The sequence below is a fragment of the Lathyrus oleraceus genome, chromosome 7 (genome assembly GCF_024323335.1).
Source record: "Lathyrus oleraceus cultivar Zhongwan6 chromosome 7, CAAS_Psat_ZW6_1.0, whole genome shotgun sequence".
Classification (NCBI taxonomy): domain Eukaryota; kingdom Viridiplantae; phylum Streptophyta; class Magnoliopsida; order Fabales; family Fabaceae; genus Lathyrus; species Lathyrus oleraceus.
Window position 1 is genome coordinate 195,499,144 of NC_066585.1, and position 24,918 is coordinate 195,524,061.

General features: G+C 36.1%; 1 protein-coding gene across 1 annotated transcript; it reads left to right on the forward strand.

The window, feature by feature from the left end:
* The first annotated feature begins 2,498 nt into the window (after positions 1-2,498).
* Positions 2,499-23,980, forward strand: LOC127102878 (uncharacterized). Its single transcript, XM_051040199.1, has 6 exons — positions 2,499-2,676; positions 22,861-22,921; positions 23,003-23,057; positions 23,118-23,168; positions 23,290-23,546; positions 23,599-23,980. Exons 1-6 carry the CDS (start codon positions 2,499-2,501, stop codon positions 23,978-23,980), a joined length of 984 nt encoding a protein of 327 aa, XP_050896156.1.
* The last annotated feature ends 938 nt before the right edge of the window (positions 23,981-24,918 follow it).

The following is a 24,918-nucleotide window of genomic DNA, read 5'->3' on the forward strand; positions in this document are numbered from 1 at the left end:
GTCATCGAGGGACAAAATCATATATTCGAAGGCAACATCCGAGGGGCTATGATTTATTTTAGAGGGACATGATGATTTAATCGAAGGGTCTTGGCTAAGGGTATCTCCACATTCGCGGGACATGACCGTAATACCGTAAGGCAACAAAGAGAGGTCCAAGATCACATATTCAAAGGCAATATTTTGCAATTAAGTATTTAAGATGAATTTCCACATTATGATCAATTAAGATGAATTTCCACATTATGATCAATTAGGATGAATCTCCACATTAAAATTAATTAATTAATTAGGATGAATCTCCACATTAAAATTAAGTAATTCAGAATCCATCTCCATAAGGGTATCCCACAAATAAAGTGGAATACCTAGCCGGCCGTTTCTTCGGGAATATGTAAGCCTTTACACAATTCAGCACACGGGTTAGAACATCGAGATAAAGTACAATTGAAAATTGCACCACAAAATAAACACAACAGTCATAAGGTCAAGCCAAATAATGCAGAATTATAATAAATCTTGATTAGATAAACATAAGGCAGAACAGAAAAGAAACAAAACAGCCACTGTCCCGTTCGCTCCTGCTTCTCCTAGCGAAGGCTTAGCGAGTGCTCGCTACAGGCTCGCTTAGCGATGTGCTAGCGAGCGGCTACGGGTTTTGAGTTTGATAGCAGCATGATCTCCGGAACCCTGAACTTTATGGCATTTAATTACAGGAATAGCATGGACAAACATCAGGATATTCATGCATACTTAAATTCACATGTGAAATCAAATTACATATCCGAAAATTTAACCATGATGCCTTATGTATGTAGAGATTACCGATTAAAAGCATAAAACAGTAGTGATGCGCCAACCTGTTTGCAACTGAGCTGCGATGTTGAAGGGACTGACCACTCTTGGTATCGGATGGAGTTGGGCGGAGGTAACTTCGGTGCGGATGAGCGGCCTTCAGGGTTTCTTTACTCGGAATTCTCTGAGTTAGTCTCTAGGGTTTCTATGCCAGGGTTTCTGTCCGTCTTCCTCTGTCCATTTTCGTGACTGAAGTGTCGGTATTTATAGTGATTGTGGTGACCTAATGGGCTCAGAATGAAGCCCGAAAATTCTGATATATCGCAAGCTTCGCTAGGTGAAGGAGTTGCTCGCCTAGCGAGCAAGCTAGTTTGGGCCTTTTTCTGGATTGGGTCTGTTGTGAGCTGGGCTTTTGTTCCTTTAAGGTCAGTGCCTTGCAAAATAAGTTGGAGTGCTTCGAGAAATGTTTTGCAAGATTAATTGGCAAATTTTGGGGTATGACAGATATCCAGAAGTTGATGGATAAGAATGTAATCCAGATTCAACAGTCTATGGATATAGATGATGTGAATGTGATTGTTCCTGTGTTTAAGACCCCGGAGCGGGTAGTGATGCAATTTGATAGCAGCAGTAGTAACATCTTCAATAGATCGACATCGCTGTTAGTAATACGGTTAGCGGGCCCCGTCTCGTATGCATTCGATAGAGTTGTTCCGTACCAATATAATGCAACAATGGTGGAGAACAGTCAAGAGGTTCCGTTGCCTACGACCAACTCTGTTGTGAACATTGTTGATGTTACAAAGGTGACCCGTCGCGGTCGTGTTTTTGGTCCCGTTTTCCTAAAAGATGTAGAAGATGCTAGTAAGAAGTATGATGTGCCTGTGGTGAATCAGGTTAGTGCTCCAACGTGTCAGTCTGGTGAATCCAGCAAATTGAAGCCTAATAATGATGATGAGGTACTTAGATTGATAAAGAAGAGTGAATTCAATGTGGTGGAGCAGCTGCTCCAAACTCCTTCAAAAATTTCAATGTTGTCTCTACTCATGAATTTTGAAGCGCACAGAGAAACATTGCAAAGAGTGTTGGAGCAAGCCTACGTAGAGCATGATGTGACTGTGGATCAATTTGACCACATCATGGATAACACCACTTCCTACAAGAACTTGAGCTTTTGTGATGAAGAACTTCCTGAGGAAGGCAGAAATCACAATCTAGCACTGCATATATCAATGAATTGCAAGGAAGATGCATTGTCAAATGTGTTGGTTGATATTGGTTCTTCTTTGAATGTACTCCCCAAGTCAACTCTATCAAGGTTAACATATCAAGGAAACCTGATGAGATACAGTGGCGTGATCGTCAAAGCTTTTGATGGTTCTCGCAAGACTGTTATAGGAGAAGTGGACCTTTCAGTGAAGATAGGTCTGAGTGATTTCCAAATTATATTTCAAGTAATGGACATCCACCTAGCCTGTAGATGCTTGTTGGGAAGGCCATGGATACATGAGGTTGGAGATGTAACGTTCACTCTACATCAAAAGTTGAAATTTGTGAAGAATGGCAAGCTTGTCATTGTTGATTGGGAGAAAGCGCTGTTGGTGAGCCATCTGTCGTCTTTTTCATATGTGGAAGCTGAGGAGGAGGTTGGAACTCCGTTCCAAGCCTTATCTATTGCTGAAGTGAAGAAAATTGGGGCACCTATGTCCTATTTCAAAGACGCTCAGAAGATTATTGAAGATGACAGTTCAGATCAGTGGGGCCGTATGGTAGAGACCGCCGAGAACATGAACCGAGCCGGATTGGGATTTCAGCGAGGGTCGTCTCATGTCAAAGCTGAAGATGTACAGCCTAGTTTCTGTAGCAGAGGGTTCATCCATGGTAATGAACAACATTCAGCTGCTGTGATCGAGGGTGATGAAGATGAAGAATGCGCCAATTTTGTGACGCATGGAAAGGCTTGCAACAATTGGATCGCTGTTGATGTTCATGTTATCGTCCATCGCTCTAAGTAATTTGTTTTTATCATTTTTGAAAAATCCTTCTCCTATGCCTAAGAGAGAAGTAAACATTGTTGGGCATATTTCAAATTAATCATCAATAAAATGCAATTTTATTCATCCACATCTATGATGTTTTTATTTTGCTTTTTGCTTTTCTGAAAATGATAATCACAAAAAACATAAATAAATAATAATTGTCCATTTGCATAATATTTTGTCACAATTCACTTCTCTAAAATCAAAATATCAAATTATTATGCTGGTTGGTATCTAAACTCATTGAATACAATGATCCTACTCCTTCTCCAAACTATGAATTCCATGTGTTTGAGGCTGAGGAAGAAAGTGAGGATGAAGTGTCTGATGAATTGTCTCGTCTACTTGAGCGCGAGGAAAAAGCCATTCATCCATTTGAAGAGCAGATTGAGTTAGTCAACTTGGGTTTCGAAGATGACGTGAAGGAAGTCAAGATTGGGTCTCAACTGTGTCCAGAGGTTAAGAAGGGGTTTGTTGATCTTCTCCGAGAGTATTCAGATGTGTTTGCGTGGTCCTATCAAGACATGCCTGGTTTGGATTCTAAGATTGTGGAGCATAGATTGTCGTTGAAACCAGAATGCCCGCCAGTCAAGCAGAAGTTGGGGAGGACTCATCCTGATATGGCAGTTAAAATCAAAGAAGAAGTGCAGAAGCAAATTGATGTTGGTTTCCTTGTTACTGCTGAGTATCCGCAGTGGGTGGCCAATATTGTGCCTGTTCCGAAGAAGGATGGAAAAGTCCGTATGTGCATTGATTATAGAGGTTTGAACAAAGCTAGTCTGAAAGATGATTTTCCTCTGCCACACATTGACATGTTAGTAGACAATACAGCTAAATTCAAAGTCTTTTCGTTTATGGACGGATTTTCCGGTTATAATCAGATCAAGATGGCACACGAGGATATGGAGAAGACCACATCCATTACACCCTAGGGAACATTTTGTTATAGAGTGATGCCTTTCGGTTTAAAGAATGCTGGTGCAACTTACCAGAGAGCTATGCCCACTCTTTTTCATGATATGATGCATAAAGAAATCGAAGTCTATGTTGATGATATGATTGCTAAATCTAGTGATGAAAAAGAACATGTTGAGTATTTGTTGAAGTTATTCCAGCGTTTGAGGAAGTAAAAACTCCGCTTGAATCCCAATAAGTGTACATTTGGTGTTCGTTCTGGTAAGTTGTTGGGATTTATTGTCAGTGAGAAGGGTATTGAAGTTGATCCTGCCGAGGTCAAAGCAATACAAGAGATGCCTGTGCCCAAAACTGAGAAGCAAGTCAGAGGTTTTCTCGGCCGCTTGAATTATATCTCGAGATTTATATTGCACATGACTGCCACATGTGCACCTATATTCAAGCTTCTTCGGAAAGATCAATCTTATGATTGGACCGAGGATTTCCAGAAAGCTTTTAACAATATCAAAGAATATCTGCTTGAACCTCTGATTCTGTCTCCACCCGTTGAAGGAAGACCGTTGATCATGTATCTTACTGTACTTGATGAAAGTTTGGGTTGTGTTCTTGGTCAGTAAGACAAAACTGGAAAGAAAGAATATGTTATTTACTACCTCATTAAGAAATTCACCGACTGTGAGACTAGATATTCTATGCTTGAAAAGACTTGTTGCGTATTGGCTTGGGCTGCTAAACGTCTGCGCTAGTATATGTTGAATCATACCACTTGGTTGATATCCAAAATGGATCCAATCAAGTATATTTTTGAGAAGCCTGCTTTAACTGGGAGGATTACCCGTTGGTAGATGTTGTTATCCGAGTATGATATTGAATACCGATCTCAAAAGGCTATTAAAGGTAGTGTCTTGGCTCACCAACCCATTGAAAATTACCAGTCAATGTAGTACGATTTTCTTGATGAAGAGATCTTGTACTTGAAAATGAAAGATTGTGATGAACCATTGCTTGAAGAAGGCCCATAACCTGGTTTCCATTGGGGCATGGTATTTGATGGAGTTGTTAATCAATATGGTAATGGCATTGGGGCAGTGATTATTACTCCTCAAGGCACGCATTTTCCATTTACAACTAGATTGACTTTCAAGTGTACAAATAATATGGCTGAGTATGAAGCTTGCATTAAGGGGCTTGAAGAGGCCATTGATCTCAGAATCAAGTATCTTGATGTCTATGGAGATTCAGCTTTGATTGTGAATTAAATCAAAGGGGAATGGGAGACAAATCAACCCGGTTTGATACTGTATAGAGGCTATGCGAGGAGGATTTCACCTTTCTTTTCTAAGGTTGAGTTTCATCATATCCCTCAAGATAAAAACCGGATGGCAGATGCTCTTGCAATGTTGTCCTCTATGATTGTGGTAAAATTCTGGAATGAAGTTCCCAATTTAACTGCGATGCGTCTTGATAGGCCAGTTCATGTGTTTGCTGTTGAAGAGATCAAATATGAAAAGTCGTGGTATTTTGATATCAAGTGTTTTCTCCAAAGTCAGATTTACCCACCCGGGGCATCTTTGAAAGATAAGAAGACTTTGAGGAGATTAGCTGGAAACTTATACCTGAATGGTGATGTGCTTTACAAGAGAAACTTCGATATGGTTCTGCTCAGATGCGTGGAGAGACACAAAGCAGACTTATTGATGACTAAAGTCCATGAAGGTTCCTTTGGTACTCATTCCAACGGACATGCTATGACTAAGAAGATGTTGAGAGCATCTTACTATTGGCTGACAATGGAATCTGACTGTTGCAAGTTTATGAAGAAATGCCACAAGTGTCAAATCTATGCAGATAAGATTCATGTTCCACCGACACTGTTGAATGTTATTTCCTCCCCATGGCCCTTCTCCATGTGGGGAATCGATATAATTGGCATGATTGAGCCCAAAGCTTCAAACGAACATCGTTTCATTCTGGTGGCTATTGACTACTTCACAAAGTGGGTTGAAGCGCATCGTATGCGAATGTGACCAAGCAAGTTGTTGTGAGGTTTATCAAGAATCAGATTATATGTCGGTATGGTGTGGCAAGTAAGATCATTATTGATAATGGATCGAACTTGAACAATAATATGGTTGAAGCTCTTTACAAAGACTTCAAGATTTTACATCATAATTCTTGTCCCTACAAACCTAAGATGAATGGGGTTGTTGAAGCCGCAAACAAGAACATCAAGAAGATCATTCAAAAGATGATTGTAACTTACAAACATTGGCATAATATGCTCCCATTTTCTTTGCATGGGTATCATACATCCATCTGCACTTCAACAGGGGCAACCCCTTTCTCGCTTGTTTATGGTATGAGAGTTGTGCTCCTGGTGGAGGTTAAGATCCCATCACTGCGCGTCTTGATGAAAGCCAAGTTGACAGAAGCTGAATGGTGTCAGACCAGGTATGACCAGCTAAATTTAATTGAAGAGAAGAGATTGACTGCCATGTGCCATGGTCAGTTGTATCAGCAAAGAATGAAGAAAGCTTTTGATAATAAGGTCAAACATCGTGTGTTCAGAGAAGATGACCTTGTGCTCAATAAGATTTAATTTTTCAAACCAGATGCTAGGGGAAAATGGACTCCTAATTATGAAGGCCCATATGTTGATAAGAGAGCCTTTTCATGCGGTGCTTTGATTCTTACAACTATGGATGGTGAAGAGTTCACTTGTCTTGTGAATGCCGATGTAGTTAAGAAATAATTCGCCTAAAAAGAAAAGAACAACTCGCTAAGTTGAAAACCCGAAAGGGTGGCTTAGGCGAAAATGAGCGTCTCGGTGGATTGAAAACCCAAAAGGGTGATCCAGGCAAAAGTTAAAGACATAAAATAGAAAAAAATTTCATCCCGATAAATTAAGTACCCCACTTTAGGGCAATTTATGCAAAAATTAAGGATTATGGCAAGTAACTGCATCCTATTGATCTTCAGTCTTAAAGACGTTCTTGAGCACGATGTTTGGTTCTGATTTATCTTCAACCGAAGCCAAGAGCATAGTGGATATTGAAGTCGGTAGAAGGATTAGTGATCATTGTATTCAATGCAGCCCTTTTCCATGTAAATTACCATTTTTCAACTTTTGTAAAAATCTATGGAGTCTTGCCATTTACAGACTACCATTTTATTAAATAAAGTTGAGATTTTTATCCATTTGCTTCTAATCTTACTTATTTCAGCTAAATAGAATTAAATTTTATGATGATTATTTTGAAATTGAATTTAATAATTAAAATCATGTTTTTCTTAAATAATAAAAGCAATTAATTTTTAAGAGCAATCGATTTCATTTAAGGAATATCAATAGCGGTCTGAGAACATGTGAGTCCTAAGATGTGAAGCATTATTGGTTTTCCCCAAGCAGTTGCTGTGATCTCTATTTCCTCCCCAACACCATTTCCGCATCTCCAGCCGAGTTTTGTTGGTTGCTCCAACTAAGTTTGTAATCGCCTCCTTTGTTTTGATGGTGCATTTTCTTAGTGGTTCGCATAGATCCAGCACAAGGTTTTGATTCCCCTCAAGTCGCCGGCGAATTTCAGTTAGGACTGATTCTTGAGCAATATGTATGATCCTCTACAAGGTTGTCTCCCATTTGATATGGCATTTACCTAAAATTCCCCGTAGGGTTGATGGTGCAGATCCTCGGCAGATCCTTCCCAACCAGGGTTAAGCCTTTAAGATGGATAATTCACGTTCGTCCTTTACCTCTCTTTCTCCTGTTGATGCTCTCCTGTTGAGATTGGCTGAGTGTTGTATTGATGATTCAGATCGGTGACGTTTGTATCCTTTGTGATCATTTTGTCAGCATAATCATCATATATACATATACGTATACATATACATTCATAGATTTCATTTTTACATTATTGCACTCTGTGATTCATTATTTCTATGATCCTATGCTATGGTGGTATCCCCCCTCCCCGCGCAGATTCGGTGAGTTTGTCCTCTTTCGATTATAGAGTGTCAGCCCCCTTAAGCAGAAAGAATTTAACCTTTCTCATTCCCCACTAAGTTATTGCCTCGTGGATGATTATTAGTTCAGATTCCTCCCCAGTTGATTATATGGATGGAATTACTCCCCCTGAGTTATATCCTCATTGGGTTGAGTCTTTGGTTGACCTTCTCTTTCTAGATCTTGCCTAGATATATGCTTTTGGGTCCCTTGAGAGTCTATTACCCAGTAACTGATAATATTCTTCTCGATTTGTGAATATTTTACTCTTGCCCGATACTTGGTAAAAGTAATCTATTTCCTTTATTCTTCCCACCGGGTTCGTTTTCACGTTTCCCCAGGAAGTCTATCCTCGATATGTTCATCCTAACCGATGATGGATATTTTCCTTTCCTGCCCTGAGTCTATCCTTGATATGTTCATCTTAACCGATGACGAATATTCTTGCTTCGGTATTCCATCCAATAAAAAGGTAGTTGTAATCCTTATTTCATTCCCCAGAGGGTTAATCCTTGATATGTTCATCCTAACCGATGACAGGTTTCCTCCTTTTTGCGGTCTTCTGCCCAGTAATCGGTAGTTATAAATCTTGCTTTCCCCTTTGCGGATTTTATCCTCGATATGTTCATCTTAACCGGTGATGGATATTCTTTTTTTGGTTTTCTATCCAGTAATTGATAGATGTAATTCCTACTTTCTCCGGCAGTCTATCCTTGATATGTTCATCTTAATCGATGACGGATATTCTTCCCTTTGAGTCTATCCTTGATATGTTCACTTTAACCAGTGACATATATTCTCTTTCTTTGGTTTTCTTCCTAGTAACCAGTAGTTGTAAACCCTATTTGACTTTTCCCCAGTAGGTTATTCTTACCCAGTAACTGGTAATGAATACACCTCCTGGTTTCCCTCAGCGAGTCATCCTTGATATGTTTACCCTGACCGGTAACAAATGTCCTCTCTGACAGATTTTGTTATCTCCTCACCCAGTAACCGGTAGTAGATAATATACTTCTGAGACTCCTGTGCCAAAGATCTTTTCTTCCCCAATTGAGTTTGAGTGCATATTTCCTCAGTGAAATCTCCATTTCCTATTTGGTTCAGGCATTTCAACTTGGTTCTGATTTACTTGTTTCCCCTGCAAAATTTTCCTTTTATCCCCGACTGAGTCTTTCCATTGATTTATTTTCAGGGAATCCCTCGTGTCTCCCAGCAGTTTTAAGTCGTAGCCTTGCCTACGCACAATCGTTTATCCCCCAGAGTCTCTGTCTCCCCTGTGAGTTTTCCTTATGGAATGCATTATGCTTCTGCAGACTCTCAGTCTCTCTAGATTTCTTTTCATTTGTAGCAACATTTTCCCCACAGAGATTATTTTTTACATTTCATAGCATATGCATCATGAGGTCTCTTAGGGACCAAAATTTGATTGTATTATTGTTATTTAAGTCCATTCTACTGAGTTGATACAAAGATTTTAACCTTCATCTCCTAAGCTAGAACGTCCTTAAATAGGGGCAGCTGTAAGACCCCAATTTTGACCCTAGGATCCCTCATGCTATCTCATCATATGCATTAACATTGGGATCACACCTTGACATCCTCCTTACCCCTCATCCATTGGGTTTGCATTATGAGAGATCACCAAGCGCATTTGATTATATGATACTTTGTTCTTCATTATTTACTAACCAAAATACCAAAAATATGTCAATGTATAGTTTGTTGCTTTTATAGCTAGTGCACATGCTGACCTATGCTCTATCAAGTTCATATCTAGGGTCTGAGACCCTCAATGCAAGGAGCTAAATCAAGAATTGGTTTACATTGGCTCTAGACATCATATATGGATCCCCATTATCTTCACATGTTATTTTGATCAAGAAATGATCAAGAGTTTGGAGTTGGTTTGCCAGGGAAACCCTAATTCATCTAGGTATCTTGTGTGACTTCTTCAACAAGTTTCTTCAACAATTGATCAAATATTTCAAGGGATACCTCAACTTACATCATCTTATGCATATATGATTCTCCATGAGTCCCAAAAGTCAAGAAAATGTCAAGCTAGCAAGATGGTTCATGGTGGTTGACTAGAGGAAGTCAACTGGTCAAAACTGGGGTTCCCTAGACCCTATCTCCTACAATTTTGGTCATATGAAAATGATTCCAAGAGAAACGTTACTCAAAATGACATTCCAAACAACTTTCATGTTGAAGTCAATAGCTAGTTTTGCTTGGAAAGTCATTTTTTATGGTGAAATATTATAGGTCATTTTGTCTAAACCCTAGTTTAGAGGTCAACTACCCAAGACCATAACTTGCTCAATTTTTATGAGATGAATTCCATTAAAGTTGAATGATCACATTCAAGATGTCTAATTCAACTTTGATGTTTGGAGGAAGTGCAAATTCAACTTGCAAATGCATGTGCCAAGAGGAAACATTATAGGACATTTTGGACCAATACCATTGAACAAGTGATTTTCCTCAACTTCTAAAATGCATAACTCCTTCATGCCAAATTCAAATGAGGTCAAATTTGTGACCAAATTTAATATGATTGAACTAGATACAACTTTGATGAAGGAACCTTTCTCATTTGAAGTCCATATAAAAAGTTATTCAAGGTGGAAGAAGTGAACATTTGACTTGGGACTTAGAAAATTTTCAAATATGTTTGATTTCCCAAATTTCCACCTCAAAATTCATCATGATGCAACCTTAAAATGAAAATATGTTCAACATGAAAGTTGTTCCCCTTGATCTCACCTTTCTAAAACATCTAAGATCATCTCATTTGGATCAAATTTAAGGGACTTGCGCATGGATTCATTATGGAGAGTGTTTTGGCAAGATTGGATTTCAAGTGATCAAATTCTTTTGTATGCTTACACATGATGCATTCAGCATACTTTGTACATGAATTAGGAGTGGATTCCATCATCCCTAAGGCCCAAATAATTGCCCATGCACCCATGCAAAGGAGTTTCCAAATTTATCCAAATTTCAAGTGGTGTAAATATCAAGTGCATTGCCTATTTAAACAAGCTTAAGGCTTCAGGTTCATCATTAACACCTTGTCCAAGCTTTGCTAGACCAATTCAAACCCCCGCTGCCATAGAATTTCTAAAGGTTTCTTTTGAAATCGTGCTTGAACTTCATCTTCTGTTTGGAAGTTCAAACTCCAGAAATTCACTTCCTTTTTCATCTATTTGGCTTCTGAAAGCAAGAGGAGGAGAAAGCAATCAAATCCAGATCAAGATCAACTGGAATTAGATCAACTCGAACGTGATTTTTCAGAAACTTCTTCTCTTTGATTATCTCTCAATTCTTCACCATTCTTTGTGATTTTTGGTTGTCTGAAGTCCTATCAATGTAGGCAAGAAGATTAAGTTGCTTTGAGGTCAAATCAAAGTAACTCAATTCATGATCCTCAAAATTCAAATCCCTATATCTTTTTATATACTTGGAATTGGACAAAATTGAGGCCAAATTCGAGCTCCTGAGCATTTTTTCTTTAAATCCATGTCTTACTTTTTCATTTTGGTGATGGTTGATGGTGGACCAGTCCGGTGAGGTCCATCGGAGAAGAAGACCGGAGCTCTGGCTTCGGTGATGTGTTGTCATGCATCTCAACCATAGGATCCAGTTCAAATGTTTTAATCTCGTGTGTTGCTTTTGATTACCATGTAGGTGGTTCAGTTGACCAGGGAACATGTGGAACGTGCGCTTGTCACCATCTGATCTGCCACCTCAATTAATGAGGGAGATCAGATGGCTCTCATTTTTTTGAATTTCTGATTATTTCATTTAATTGCTTATTTTTAATTAATTCATATTAATTTCATTATTAATCCAAAAAATATGGGACTTTCACCAAAAAAATTCAAATGTTTTCCTCTTTCATTTTCTGAATTAAAATTATTTTTTGGATTAATTTTGATATTTTTCATGATTTAATTGTTTTTGTGTATATCTTTAATTGTTTAAAAATACTCCTGATTTTTCATAAATTATGAAATTTTTTGTCTAAGGCCCTTTGACCTTCATTGACCTAGGATAAATCTCTTGGCCATTTATTTGGTGTTTTGAGGAGGTTTTAGGTTTTTGATCAAACATAATTTAATTCAATGCATTTTAATTTGATTTTTTAATTGATTAATTGTGAATAAATTGTGTTGAGCCATTTTTATCGACTTGTGAAGTTTGACTATGTGTTTGGGCCTTGGTCAAGGTTGATTTGACTTTTGTTGGATTAAAATCATTGGATTTAGGGGATTGATGAAATGTACATTTCATCTTCCAAAATGAATGAATGATTTTAATTTGATAAAATTCCTCCCATGACCAATTTAAGTTTGTCTCATTTCCCCTCCCTCTTCATCTTCAATCCCATTCTATCTCATCCCTTTCATTGACCAATGAAGTCTCAATATCCTAGGGCTAATTAGTTCATCAATAACTTCATGTTAGATGAACCAATAAAAGTATGGATGAGATTAGGTCCATCCTTTGATCATTTTCTTTTTGTGTGTGGTATATTTTAGGAGTATGGTTCATTATACCATATCTCTAACATGCATTAACACCAAAATTTCTATTAGCCGGCCTCAGATAGTTGTGACTTCTACATAAGTCCAATTACGATTGCTTAACATAGCGCCAAATTTTGACCCAAAGGCATAACATTCTAGTAAGTGAGATTGTAAGTCTCCCCCCTTTCATGGTATTATGTGGAAACTTTGCCTTTATTCCTTCCTTTGGAAGATGTCTTGGTTCAAGGATCCATGCTTGTGAATAGATGGTTGAGTGTTCTCCAAAGAATGACTTAAATAATTCAAAAGAAAAACTCCACTAACATCTAATCAACTAACATTTGACTAACTTTTATTCTTGTTACTTTTAATTTCAAGTCATTTACTTTATGTCATTTAAATTCAAGTCATTTACCATTTAATTTTCCATTTACATATCATTTAACTTGTTTATGTTTATGTCATTTTCACTTTCCTCACTTGAGCCATATATTATGATTGTATATATTAGGACCTTAAAATACCTAATAAATAACAAAAACCCTAAAAAATGTTTGTGTGGACTGTTGGATTTGATCTGAGCTTTGGACTTAGAATTAGGCAACATGCCCTATGCAAAAGGACTTGGCCAACGCCAACATTTCTGAAACCAAGTTCTTGTGGTTTAAATTTTCATCTGATGCAAGTATTGGGATCCACTTGAGTTTATCTGCTACATGGTCTTGATGCAAATGTTACTTTGAACCTATGTCTAACGCCTTATTCTGAGTCATTGAAGGAGTATGTCATCTGATACATGAGAAGATTATGAAGAAGATTATAAAGTTTCTAGCTTGGATGTGGCTATCTTTATTTCATGTCTTGCTCTTCATTGTGCTACTTACTTATTAATATTTTCTTGATTCTAAAGTCTAAAGGAAAAGTGGGTTTCTATATGACACTCTTGTCTATTGGATTGCATCCCACTGGTCAGATCTTTTCAACCCTTAACTTTTAATTTTTGCTTAGGATTAGCCTCTTCATCTCCTCCCATTTCTTAAATTTCAAATCTCTCCCCCATTTTCAAAACCTTCTTTGCTTGTGATTTCAAAACTTAGACTCTTTATTGCAAATTAGAAACCTTGGCCTTATGTCATTGCATTTTTACACTCTTTTCTTAATCAAACTTGTAAATGAACTTAACCATATTGACTTAAAATTTCAAAAGACAAAAAGAACTAACACTCATTCAAACTCTTTTAGGCCATTTGTGCCTCCTTTAAACTTAAATTTTTGTTAAAATAAATTCACTCACTTTGAAATTGATATCACGAACTATAAGATTTTGATCCCTCATTTTTATGTTGGTACGTAGGCACAAGTCCGAAGGTCTTGTCAAACACAAAAAATAAAATAATGAATTCTTTTCTCATCCCACACTCTATTTATTACAAACATCTTTTATACCAAAACACATACACACATAAAAAGGGCTCCCTAGGAGTACCTAGGACACTTTGGATGCTAACACCTTCCCTCTGTGTAACCAACCCCCTTACCTATAACCAACCCCATTAGTTTTGATTTGAGAACTTCTTATCTTTGGGTTTTGCTTGTACTTTTCCCTTTTCCTTTGGAAACAATAAAAGCGTGGTAGCGACTCTGGTTTTTATTAATGTTAAGCTTATCCATAGCTTAATGGTCATGAATTTACCGCTACACCAACCATATCCAGTTGCTTTCGGTTTCTTTGTGGTTGCTATGGTAACACACCATGACAACTGATGCATCTGATATAAATGAGTTAATGGAAGAAAATAATAATAACTATGGAAGTATTTTAAATTTAAAATAGGAACATTAAAAAAATACATCATGAAGGTTTATTATATCTCATAGACAAAGAGGCGTAACATTTGACATGAACTTATCAAATGAAGTGATTTGAGAGCCATATGTGTTTTGTGACCACAAGTTAGATTGTGTATACATAATTTGACTTGAACTTCCAATGTTGATGTCCTTTGGCAGCCTTTCGAACCAAACAATATAATTTTCATATTGATGTCCATTGATAGCCTTTCAAACCAAACAACACAATAAAATATAACATTTTTTTATAAAGCGGATATATAGAAAATATTACCTATTTCTAAATTCAACTATATCTGAGATGTCTTAGTTAATAAGCAGATTCGTTATGTTGTACGTGTTCGATACTGAAAGCGGATACTTGCCTATTTAAAAACAAACATTTATAAGTAACTATGACACAATGTTATTTGATTTAATGTTATTAACTCAATAATAAGAAGAAAGATACCTTAGGCTTTAACTTTCACATATTGTAACAATATGATTGTCGGACCACCGTCTTTGTTCATTTGAACATAGTTCATGAATTTCACAACATATGTCTCCCAAAGAGTTCAATTCATTTAGGCCATTACCAAACATAAGTTTCATTTAGGCCATTACGAAAAGATAATTAAATTGAAATACCCATGTTACACTTAAGTCTGCATCAACAAATATAAGCTTAATGTGTTATTTATTGTTAGAAATTACAGTCCATTTGTGGTGTACTTTTACTTCATTTTTCCATAACTTTTTTGTCTCATTAATATTAGCTATTTTCTCAGATGGCCTTGCCATTAGTTTTAGCATGCATTTTTCAGCCTTGTCATTAGTTTCAGAAATACAACTTCAAGTTAAACGCTTAGTATCATATACTACAAAACAATGACATCAGCAAATTAAACACAACATATTAAGCTTTTCTGTAGAAAACAATCTATTTCCTACATAATACAACAACAAAATTAACAAGTTTTTTAGTTTCATATACTTCAAAATAATGAAATCTAAAAAGAAATATATGAAGTTCATGAAAGACATTTCGTAAATCATACTTAAAGCATGTTGACAAAAAAACCAGTAGACCAACTATTTCAAATGAAGAAGAAAATGCATATGGTGGTTGAAAACCCATCATGTTAAAGCATGATCATTACTTTTTACCATAACTTACCTTCAAAATCGCGTAGAAGGTGAAGAGAGACAAGAAGGGAACGACATAGAAGATTCCAATGAGAGAGACTACTGGAAAGAGTTGTTGTTGCAACAATACTGGTGCCAGAGAGAGAGAGAAAGAAGAGAGGAGCACTGAATATCAATTCATCCATACATTTTCATTTGAGAGAGAGAGAGAGAGAGAGAGAGAGAATAAGTGAACTGGTAGTAGTGATAAATATTTTGCATTGGAATCCATAATCAGTTGACAATATACAACTTATCTAGTTGGTTTGAAACAATATATTCATAACAACATCATATTTGTTCATAATTTCAAACTAATTGCTAAGAACTATGTTATTATATCATTAGAAAAGGTAATTTGGTTAGATAAAACATTATTTAGACATGAAATGCCCCTAAATGGATGAAGTGGCATATTTTTAGGCAAGGGCAAAAGAGGTTTAACCAGAACATCTAATTTTCTTATATAATAGATTCAGATTCGGATAAATCTCTTCATTTTTAAAAATGTCATTATGATCTATTAACTCTATAAACTACTCTCATATAACATAGTTATATCAACTTTAGTGATCAATTTAACTATAAAAAAACAGGTAACTAAAAAAATCCTAAGGTTCAATTTATGTTTTTCATCTTTTTCTCAATTCCACAAAATTCAAAATGTTTAAATCCAAAATTTAAAATCTTCTTCGTCATCTTTAATAAAATTCCAAAATATAATATATTAAATTTAATTATTTAAAATTTTATTTAATTATTTAGTGTTTTAATTAAAATAAAATTATGTTGTATGAGGGTGTTGTAAGACCCCAATTTTGACCCTAAGATTCCTCATGCAATTTCATCATGTGCATTAGCATTGGGATCATACTTTGACATTCTCTTTACCCCTCTTCATTGGGTTTGTTTTGGGAGAGATCACCAAGCATCATGTGATTGTATCACACTTGTATTTTATCATTTCACTAACCAGAATATCAAAAATATGTCTTTGTATTTGCCTAACCCTTTTGTAGGTAGGGCATGATCATCATTGATCTATCAAGTTCATATCTAGGGTTTGAGACCCCCATGGCTAAGAGTACAATCAAGCATTGATCCACAATGTCTCTAAGCATCATATTTGAGTCCCAATGATCTCTACATATTATATTGATCAAGCATTCTTCAAGAGTTTGGAGGTGATTTGCCTTGGAAACCCTAGTTTGACTAGGTATCTTGAGTAACTTCTTCAACAAGCTATCTCACCAATTGATCAAATTTCTCAACGGATACTTCAAAATTCATTATATTTTGCATATATGATCTATAATGAGCCTACAAAGTCAAGATAATTGAAGGTTAGCAAGTTGGTTAATGGTGGTTGACCAGATGAATTCATCTAATCAAAACTGGGTCTCCCTAGACCCTATCTCCTACAATTTTCACCATATGAAAATGATTCCAAGAGAAAAGTTATTATAAATGACATTCCAAACAACTTTCATGTTGATACCTAGAGCTAGTTTTGCTTGGAAAATCATTTTCTATGTTGAAACATTATAGGTCATTTTGTCTAAACCCTAATTTGAAAGTCAACTTCCCAAGGCCATAACTTGCTCAATTTTTATGATATGAAATATTTCCAAGTTGCGCAATCAAATTCAAGATGTCTACTTCAACTTTGATGTTTTGAGTAAGAGATAATTCAACTTTTATGAGCATGTGATATGAGGATACATTATAGGTCATTTTTGCCCTATACCATTGAACAAGTGATTTTTCCAAACTTCAAAAATGCATAACTATATCATTCTAAATCAAAATGACATTACATTTGTGACCATTTTTAAGGTCTTTTAAAGAGCTACAACTTTGATGAAGACACGTTTCTCATTTGAAGCTCACATAAAAGGTTAAGCAAGGTGGAATATTGAGATATATGGCTTGACCCTTAGAAACATTTTCAACATGTTGAAATTTCCAAACTTCCACTTCAAAATTCACCATGATCCAAGTTCCAAATGAAAAAGTGTTAAACATCAAAGTTGTTCCCCTTGATCTAAGCTTTCCAAAGAACCCAAGTTCATGCATTTTGGATAAGGACTGCTAGGTCTGTGCATGACTTTAACAGGTCTGCATGATTGGAAGAAATCAAATGCCAAAAATCACATTTCACATTGCCTTGACATCCAAGCCTCATTTGAACTTCAGAATGATTGTACATGGATCAAATTGGATTGCTTCATGGGCATGTACACGCCCACGCAAGCTTGTGGATGAAATGTCCAAATTTAGCAATTTTTCAAGTGTGCAAATATCAGTCCCAATTGCTATAAATACAGGCCCTTGGAGCTCAATTCAGAGACACCTTGCGCGCCAGCTTTGCCCCCCAATTGAAACCCTCATAATTCAAAGGAAAACCTGAGAATTTTCAACTTGAAAATTAAATTTGATTCTCACTGTTTGGAGATTCAAAAACTCCAGGATCCAAAGCTCTGTACCATTGCCAAACCTCTCCTGCAAGCTTCTTAAGTGTGATCAGATCAAGGTTGAAGCAAGCAAGATCCACTTCTGCACAACATTGAAGGTAAATTTCAGAAAACTTCATCTCTTCGATTCTTACTCAATTCTCTTGAATCTTTGGTTGTCTGAAGTCCTATCATTGTAGGCAAGAAGATTGAGTTGCTTTGAGGTCAAATTGAAGCAACTCAATTGACACACCTTAAAATTCAACTCCTCATATCTTTTTATATATTTGGAGTTAGTTGAAATTGAGGTCAGATTCGTGCTCTACGCCATTTTTTCTTTCAGATCATGTCCTCCTATTTTATTTTGGTGATGGTTAAGGGTGGACCAGTCCGGTGAGGTCCACCGGAGAAGAAGACCGGAGCTCTGGCTCCGGCGGTGTGTTGGCACGTCTCCCAGCCATATGATCCATTCAAATTGTTTTAATCTTAGGCGTTGGTTTTGATTACCACGCGTGTGGCGCGCTGACTAGGTTCCATCATGGAATGCGCGTTTGTGTCCACTTGATCTGCCACCTCAATTAATAGGGGAGATCAAGTGGCTCACGTTTTTTTGATTTTTTGATTTTTGTTTTAATTCATTTGATTTTCATTAATTCATATTGATCCAAAAAATATGAGAGTTTCACCAAAAAATTTCAAATAATTTTCTCTTTCATATTTTGAATTAAAATTATTTTTTGGATCATTATTAATATTTTTCATGATTTAATTGATTTTGTGATTATTTTTAATTGTTTAAAAATACTTTTAAGTCTTTAAAAATTCTGAAATTTTTTCTCCAAGGTCCTTTGACCTTGTTTGACCTATGATAAATCTCATGGTCATTTCTTTGGTATTTTGATGAGTTTTTAGGAATTTGACAAACCATATTTAATTTAAATACATTATTTTTAGTATTTTTAAATTGGATAAATGCCAAATAATTGTGTTGACCTCTTGTGATGGTTTGTGTAAGTTTGACTTGTGTTGTTGGGCCTTGGTCAAGGTTGATTTGACCTTGCTAGGTTAATATCATTGGATTTAGGGGATTGATGGAATGTACATTCCATCTTCTAAATGAATGAATGATATTAATTTGATAAAAGTCTTCCTTTGATCAATTTGAGTTTTGATCCATTCCCCTCCCTCTTCATCTAATTCCCTTTCTTTATGCATACATTTCATTTGGCCTATGATATCTCTAAATCCTAAGGCTAGTTGATTGCAAAATCAACATAAGTATGGATGAGATTAGGCCACATCTTTTGCATATTCTTTTTGTGTGTGGTATGTTTCATGAGCATAGTCCATTATACTATGTCTCTAACATGCATTAACACCAAAATTTTATTGTCCGACCTCAAATAGTTGTGACTTCTACATAAGCCCAATTACGATTGCTTAACATAACGCTAAATTTTTGACACAAAAGGCATATCATTCTAGTTAGTAAGATTGTAAGTCTCCCCTCTTTCATGGTATTGTGTGGAAACTTGGCATTTTTTCCTTCCTTTGGAAGATGTCTTATCTCAAGGATCCATGCTTGTGATAAGTGGGTTGAGTGCTCTCCAAAGAATGACTTAAAATGAAAAGAAAAAGCAAAACGACACTAACTTCTAACTCATTAACAACTAAATTTAATTTTAAGCCTTTTACTTTAATGCCATTTAATTTCAAGTCTATATTCATTTGCCATTATTCATACCATTCTAACTGTTTATATTAATGCCTTTTCACTTTGTCCACTTGGACCATATTATGTGATATATCTTGCTTGTGTATATTTTGTTTGTTTGTGTGGTCTTTGACCATCAATGTACATAATAACAACAAAAATCCTAAAAAACTTTTGTGTGGACTTTTGGCTTGATCTTTGACAATTGGACTTAGAATTTAGGCAACATTCCTATGCTAAAGGACTCGGCCAATGCCAACTTTCATATAACAAGTGCTTGCAATTTGAAACTTCATCTGATACATCTTCGAAGATCCCTTTGAGTTCATCTGCAACATGATCATTATGAAACTGTTATTTTGAACTTGTGACTTGTGGAATTCATCTGCTACATGGGCTAATTTGAGAGAGATCATGTAGTGGCTAAGGCTTGGATGAGCTATCTTTATTTGATGCCTTGCTCTTCAAGATAATATTGTATGCATTGTTTGTGGCTTGATTCTAATATCCAAAGGAATTTGGTGTTTCTATAAGACATTCTTGTCTATTGGATTGCTACCCATTGGTCAGATCTTTTCAACTCTTAACTTTTAATTTTGTGCATAGGATTAGTCTCTTCATCTCCTCCCTATTTCTTTAATTTCAAAATCTCCCCCTCCTTTTTAAAAATTCTTCTTTGCTTGAACTAGTTTTGTTCTAAACTTTGACCACTTTGCAAACTAGAAACTTTGACCTTATGCCATTGCTTTTTCAAACTTCTTTTCTTAAATCAAACTTGTAAATAAACTTAATTATACTTGACTTAAAATTTCAAAAAGCCAAAAAGAACTAACTCATTCAAACCATTTTTATACTTTTGTACCTTTCAAACTTAATTTTTGTTAAAAATAATGCACCCACTTTGAAATTTGTATCACGAACTATGAGGTTTTGATCCCTCATTTTTATGTTGGTACGTAGGCACAAGTCCGAAGGTTTTGTCAAACATAAAAATTTATTTTCTCATCCCCCATTCTATTTGTTTGTAAACCTCACTTTTGTACAAAATACATATGCACACAAAAAAGGGCTTCATAGGAGTACCTAGGACACTTTGGGTGCTAACACCTTCCCTCTGTGTAACCAACCCCTTACCTGTAATCTCTGACATCTTATTAGTTTTGATTTGAAAACTTCTTACTTTTGGGTTTTGTTCGTACTTTTTCCCTTTTCCCTTGGAAATAATAAAAGCGCGGTGGCGACTCTTGTTATTTGATGTCTAGCTTATGCATAGCTTGATGATCATGAATTTACCGCTACAAGTGTAATGATATTGAAATGTGTGGTGAGAGATAGTTGTTTAATATAGTGATTAAAAAATAACTTGAATGTTGACATTTTAATTAATAATAGAATATAGTTATTTTATTTATTTAATTAGAATAAAATACATAAGGAGATTTGGATGGAAATAAGAGAAATAAAAAATAATATATTAGTATTCTTAATAAAAGAAAATTAGAGATGAGAAGGGCATGTTGGTAAATAAGAGGATAAGTAAGGATAGTGTTGGAAGTCTCTAATTGTGGGAGATTATGCTATTAATAAGGAGGAGTTAGTAAGGGTTTAGGATTAGAACATGAAACTCATAATTTGGTGAGAAAAGGAGGAGGCAAAGGCTAGGGCATAAAGAGAACAACCATTGAAGAAATTTAAGGAATTTTTGCTGGAAAATCAAGGTAGAGGAGGGATTACTCATAATAGGGTATATATTGCATGTTAGGGTAGAGGGACACCCTTGATCCATTAGATTTTCTTTACTTTTTATGCCTTTGGATGAATTGGTACTGAATTATGTAATTGTGTGGTATATGTGATGTGATATGTGAAATTCATGCACTGTTATACCATGAAAATTAGGTGTTCTTATTGATGAAATTGCTATGAAGGTGTGTTCATATGTAGTTGTGAAATTGATGAAAAACCATGATTTAATCCATGATTAAGTAATGAAATTGCATGATAATTGGTGGATAAGTACTGTATTGTTGTTATATGTTAGTATCCTTGTGTTGATGTGCGGTTTATGGCCAATAGATGATTTTTTTTATTTGACCTTCATTGCAGAAAACAAAGTTTACGTTTTGGTTCAGGGTGACGACGTCACCCTAATGAAGCCTTGCTCGTCATCGATTTGGAGGTGCTGACATGCGTCAGTTGCTTGATGGGTAGATCATTATGGTCCTCAAGCACGTTTGGTTGGGACGGTCGTCACAGGTGTGACATGTGATATGATGTGGAGGGTGACGAGCGTCACCTTAGTGACAAGTAACCTATCATGTAGCCAGAATGAATATTCTTCGTCCAGTTGCGCATAATTATTTTGTCGTTCGATTTTTGGTGTTGTGTTGGGTTTTTAGGCTATTATTAGGTCATTGTTTGGAGATGAATGATGTTGTTATATATTTACTCCACTTGTTTTGTGTGATGATTATGTTGTTGTTATTAAGGTGATTGCATCGTGAACATTTTTGGTGATATTGTATGTTATGGTGAATCATGCATCATGGTGTATGGACTTTGGTCCAATTTTTGTGTGCTCTGGTCCTATGATGGGGATTCAGGAGCGAGTACCTGGTTCCTGATGAGAATCAGTGAAGCGTTACCTATGGTGATGGTAGCGATTTTGGTATGCTCTCATCCTATGGTGGGAATTTAGGAGCGAGATGGACATGTGTTATCCATAATGGTACCACATGCATTGTTGAGTCATGGTGTTGAGTTCGTTGCATTCATTATTTGTATATGCATGACTATGTTGATGTTGGTGATTGAGAATAATTCGGTGACATATGCAATCGGATTGTGTTGAATAATTGTTGTTATTTGTTTAGGCTACCCTTGCATACTTTTGCATTGTTAATTATTATGAACATATTCTCACCCTTTTTTTGTTTATATGGTTATATGCTCCTTTTTGGGGTACAAACGAGCAGATAACTGAGTAGTTGCTTAGAGGCTTAAGGATGGCATATAGGTTGTTATTCTCTTTCCTATTTTATGTGTTTATTTTAGTATCATGTTGCTCTGATCTGTAACACTGATCGGGTGAATAATTCGTTTGATTATTGTTTCCATCTGAAATGTTGTTGATTTTGAAGGCATTTAGCCATAACCATGTTTATGTCATGAGATTATTTATTTGGTAGATAATTCATTTGATTATTGTTTCTGTCTGAAATGTCGTTAGATTATTTATTATTCATTGATTTCCGCTAGGAGGCAAGCATGTAAGGGCATGTGTTTATATTAATACATGTTTTATATAAATTATGTTACGTAGCAGATTTATGTTGTTTTTCAGTGACACCTTATGTGAGTATTTGTCTTATTTTCACATTAGTTTCTGTTTCAGGGTTTAGGGTGTTACATAGTGGTATCAGAGCAGGTCGGTCCATCCGACCAGGTTTTGACATGTTAATTGTCCCTAGTATGCGACATCTGTGTGTACAATATCGATGCATTGTTTCTTCTAATGCTTGTTTGGTGGTGTGCAGAATGGCTGGAAGAAATGATCGTATAATTGTTGATGCTTTGGATTCAGTGGCTCAAGTGTTGTAGGGTCAGCAAAATCAGGTTGGTGATGAGTTTTGTGGCTTGTGGAAATTTCAGAGGAATAATTCGCTAATGTTCAAGAGCGAGTATGATCTAGAGGGTGCTCAGGTGTGGCTCAGAGAAATCGATAAAAAAAATTGAGTTGGCTTGTACTGAGGAACATAAGGTATTATTTGGGACTTACATGTTGTTTGAGGAATCTGAAGAACGATGGGATAATGCATACTAGAGACTTGAGGTTGTTGGTGTTGAGATCACTTGGGTTATATTTAGGGTGAAATTCCTTGAGAAGTACTTTCCTGAGGATGTGTGTAGCAAGAAGGAGATTGAATTCCTTGAGCTTAAGCAAGGAAACATGACAGTTGTTGAGTATGCTGCCAAGCTCGAGGAACTTGTGAAGTTCTATCCATACAACACTGGTGCGGTTGTGGAAGGGTCAAAGTGCATTAAGTTTGAGAACAGAATGCGTCCAAAGATTAAGCGGGGGTATCGGCTATCAAGAGATTCACATGTTTCCTATGTTGGTGAATAAGTGTAGGATTTATGATGAGGATTGCAGGGCTTGTTCTGCTCACTATAAAAGTGTTAGTGAGAGGAAGGGAAGGGACCAATATCACGGGAAGTCGTATAGTCCGCCAGCTGAAAGAGGGAAACAAAGTGTTGTTGATGAGAAAAATCCAAGTGGTGGAGAGACTATTTCTTCTATTAAGTGCTTCAAGTTTGACGAGTTGGGCCACCGTTCTAATGAATACAGGAATAATGTTCTGAGGTGCTTCAAATGTGGTAAGATCGGTCACCATATTACAGGTTGTAAGAGTGTTAGGCCAACTTGTTATAACTGCGGTGAACAGGGTCACATTAGTACCATTTTCAAAAACCGAAGAAGGCACAGTCTAGGGGAAAAGGCTTTGGTTTGTTAGGGTCGAAGACTACTAGAGATAACCGGTTAATTCGAGGTACATATTTTTATTAATAGTATTATGTTGATTTCTATTATTGACATGGCTTCAAAACATTCATTTGTTTCGCTTGATTGTGCTGAAAGGTTCGGTTTGAAGTTGTCTTATATGGTTGGGAGTAAGATATTTGATACCCCAACTTTAGGTCCGGTAACCACTTCGTAGGTTTGTTTGAATTGTCCACTTACTATTTATGGTAAGAGATTTTGGATGGATTTAGTATGTCTATCTTTGAGAAATCTCGATGTTATCCTTGGAATAAACTGGTTGGAGTTCATACTGTCATACCCCAATTTTGTCCGGGTAAGAAAAAATCTTCAACCAACATTCACTACCCAATGTTATAAGACATGTATTTTATCTTAAGACATAAGCTTTATCTTAGGGTTTCTCAGCCCTTGGTGACATCAAGTCTTCAATGACATTCTCATTTTTTGAGATCCTTAAGAAGACATCTGCTGCCTTTGTCTCTTACTGCTATTACTGAAGCATGGGATGGTATGTGCACTTTTGGTTAACAAGGCCCATTTTGGTTTATCCATAAGAACTTTGGGTTTTAAAAAGGTCCATTCACAAAAACATGTTCATGATTAATATTGCAAAGTGTGGTCCAAATCCTTTTACATTACTAATCCAAAATCCATTTGGTTATTAGTAAGCATTAAGAGTCATGGATATTTTTTTAATGATAATTTGTGGTTAAGCTCACTTCCACATGTTTAGGCCAAAGTCTTGATCCTTCATAAATGTCTTGACTCAAATTGCATTTTTAAAAACATGCATTTGTTTTAAGCTAAAGTGGATTGTTGAAAAACTATGATAATGAACAATGTTTTAAATCTCACTTTGAATTCTTCCTTTTATTGCTTATGATGCACATTTCATATTGTTCATTCAAG

Coding starts and splice junctions, on each gene's coding strand:
- LOC127102878 (XM_051040199.1), top strand. CDS start 2,499: ATGTCCTATTTCAAAGACGCTCAGAAGATTATTGAAGATGACAGTTCA. Junction 2,677..22,860: donor TAGCAGAGGGTTCATCCATG/GTAATGAACAAC, acceptor TTTCTGTTTCAG/GGTTTAGGGTGTTACATAGT. Junction 23,058..23,117: donor CTTTGGATTCAGTGGCTCAA/GTGTTGTAGGGT, acceptor TGGAAATTTCAG/AGGAATAATTCGCTAATGTT.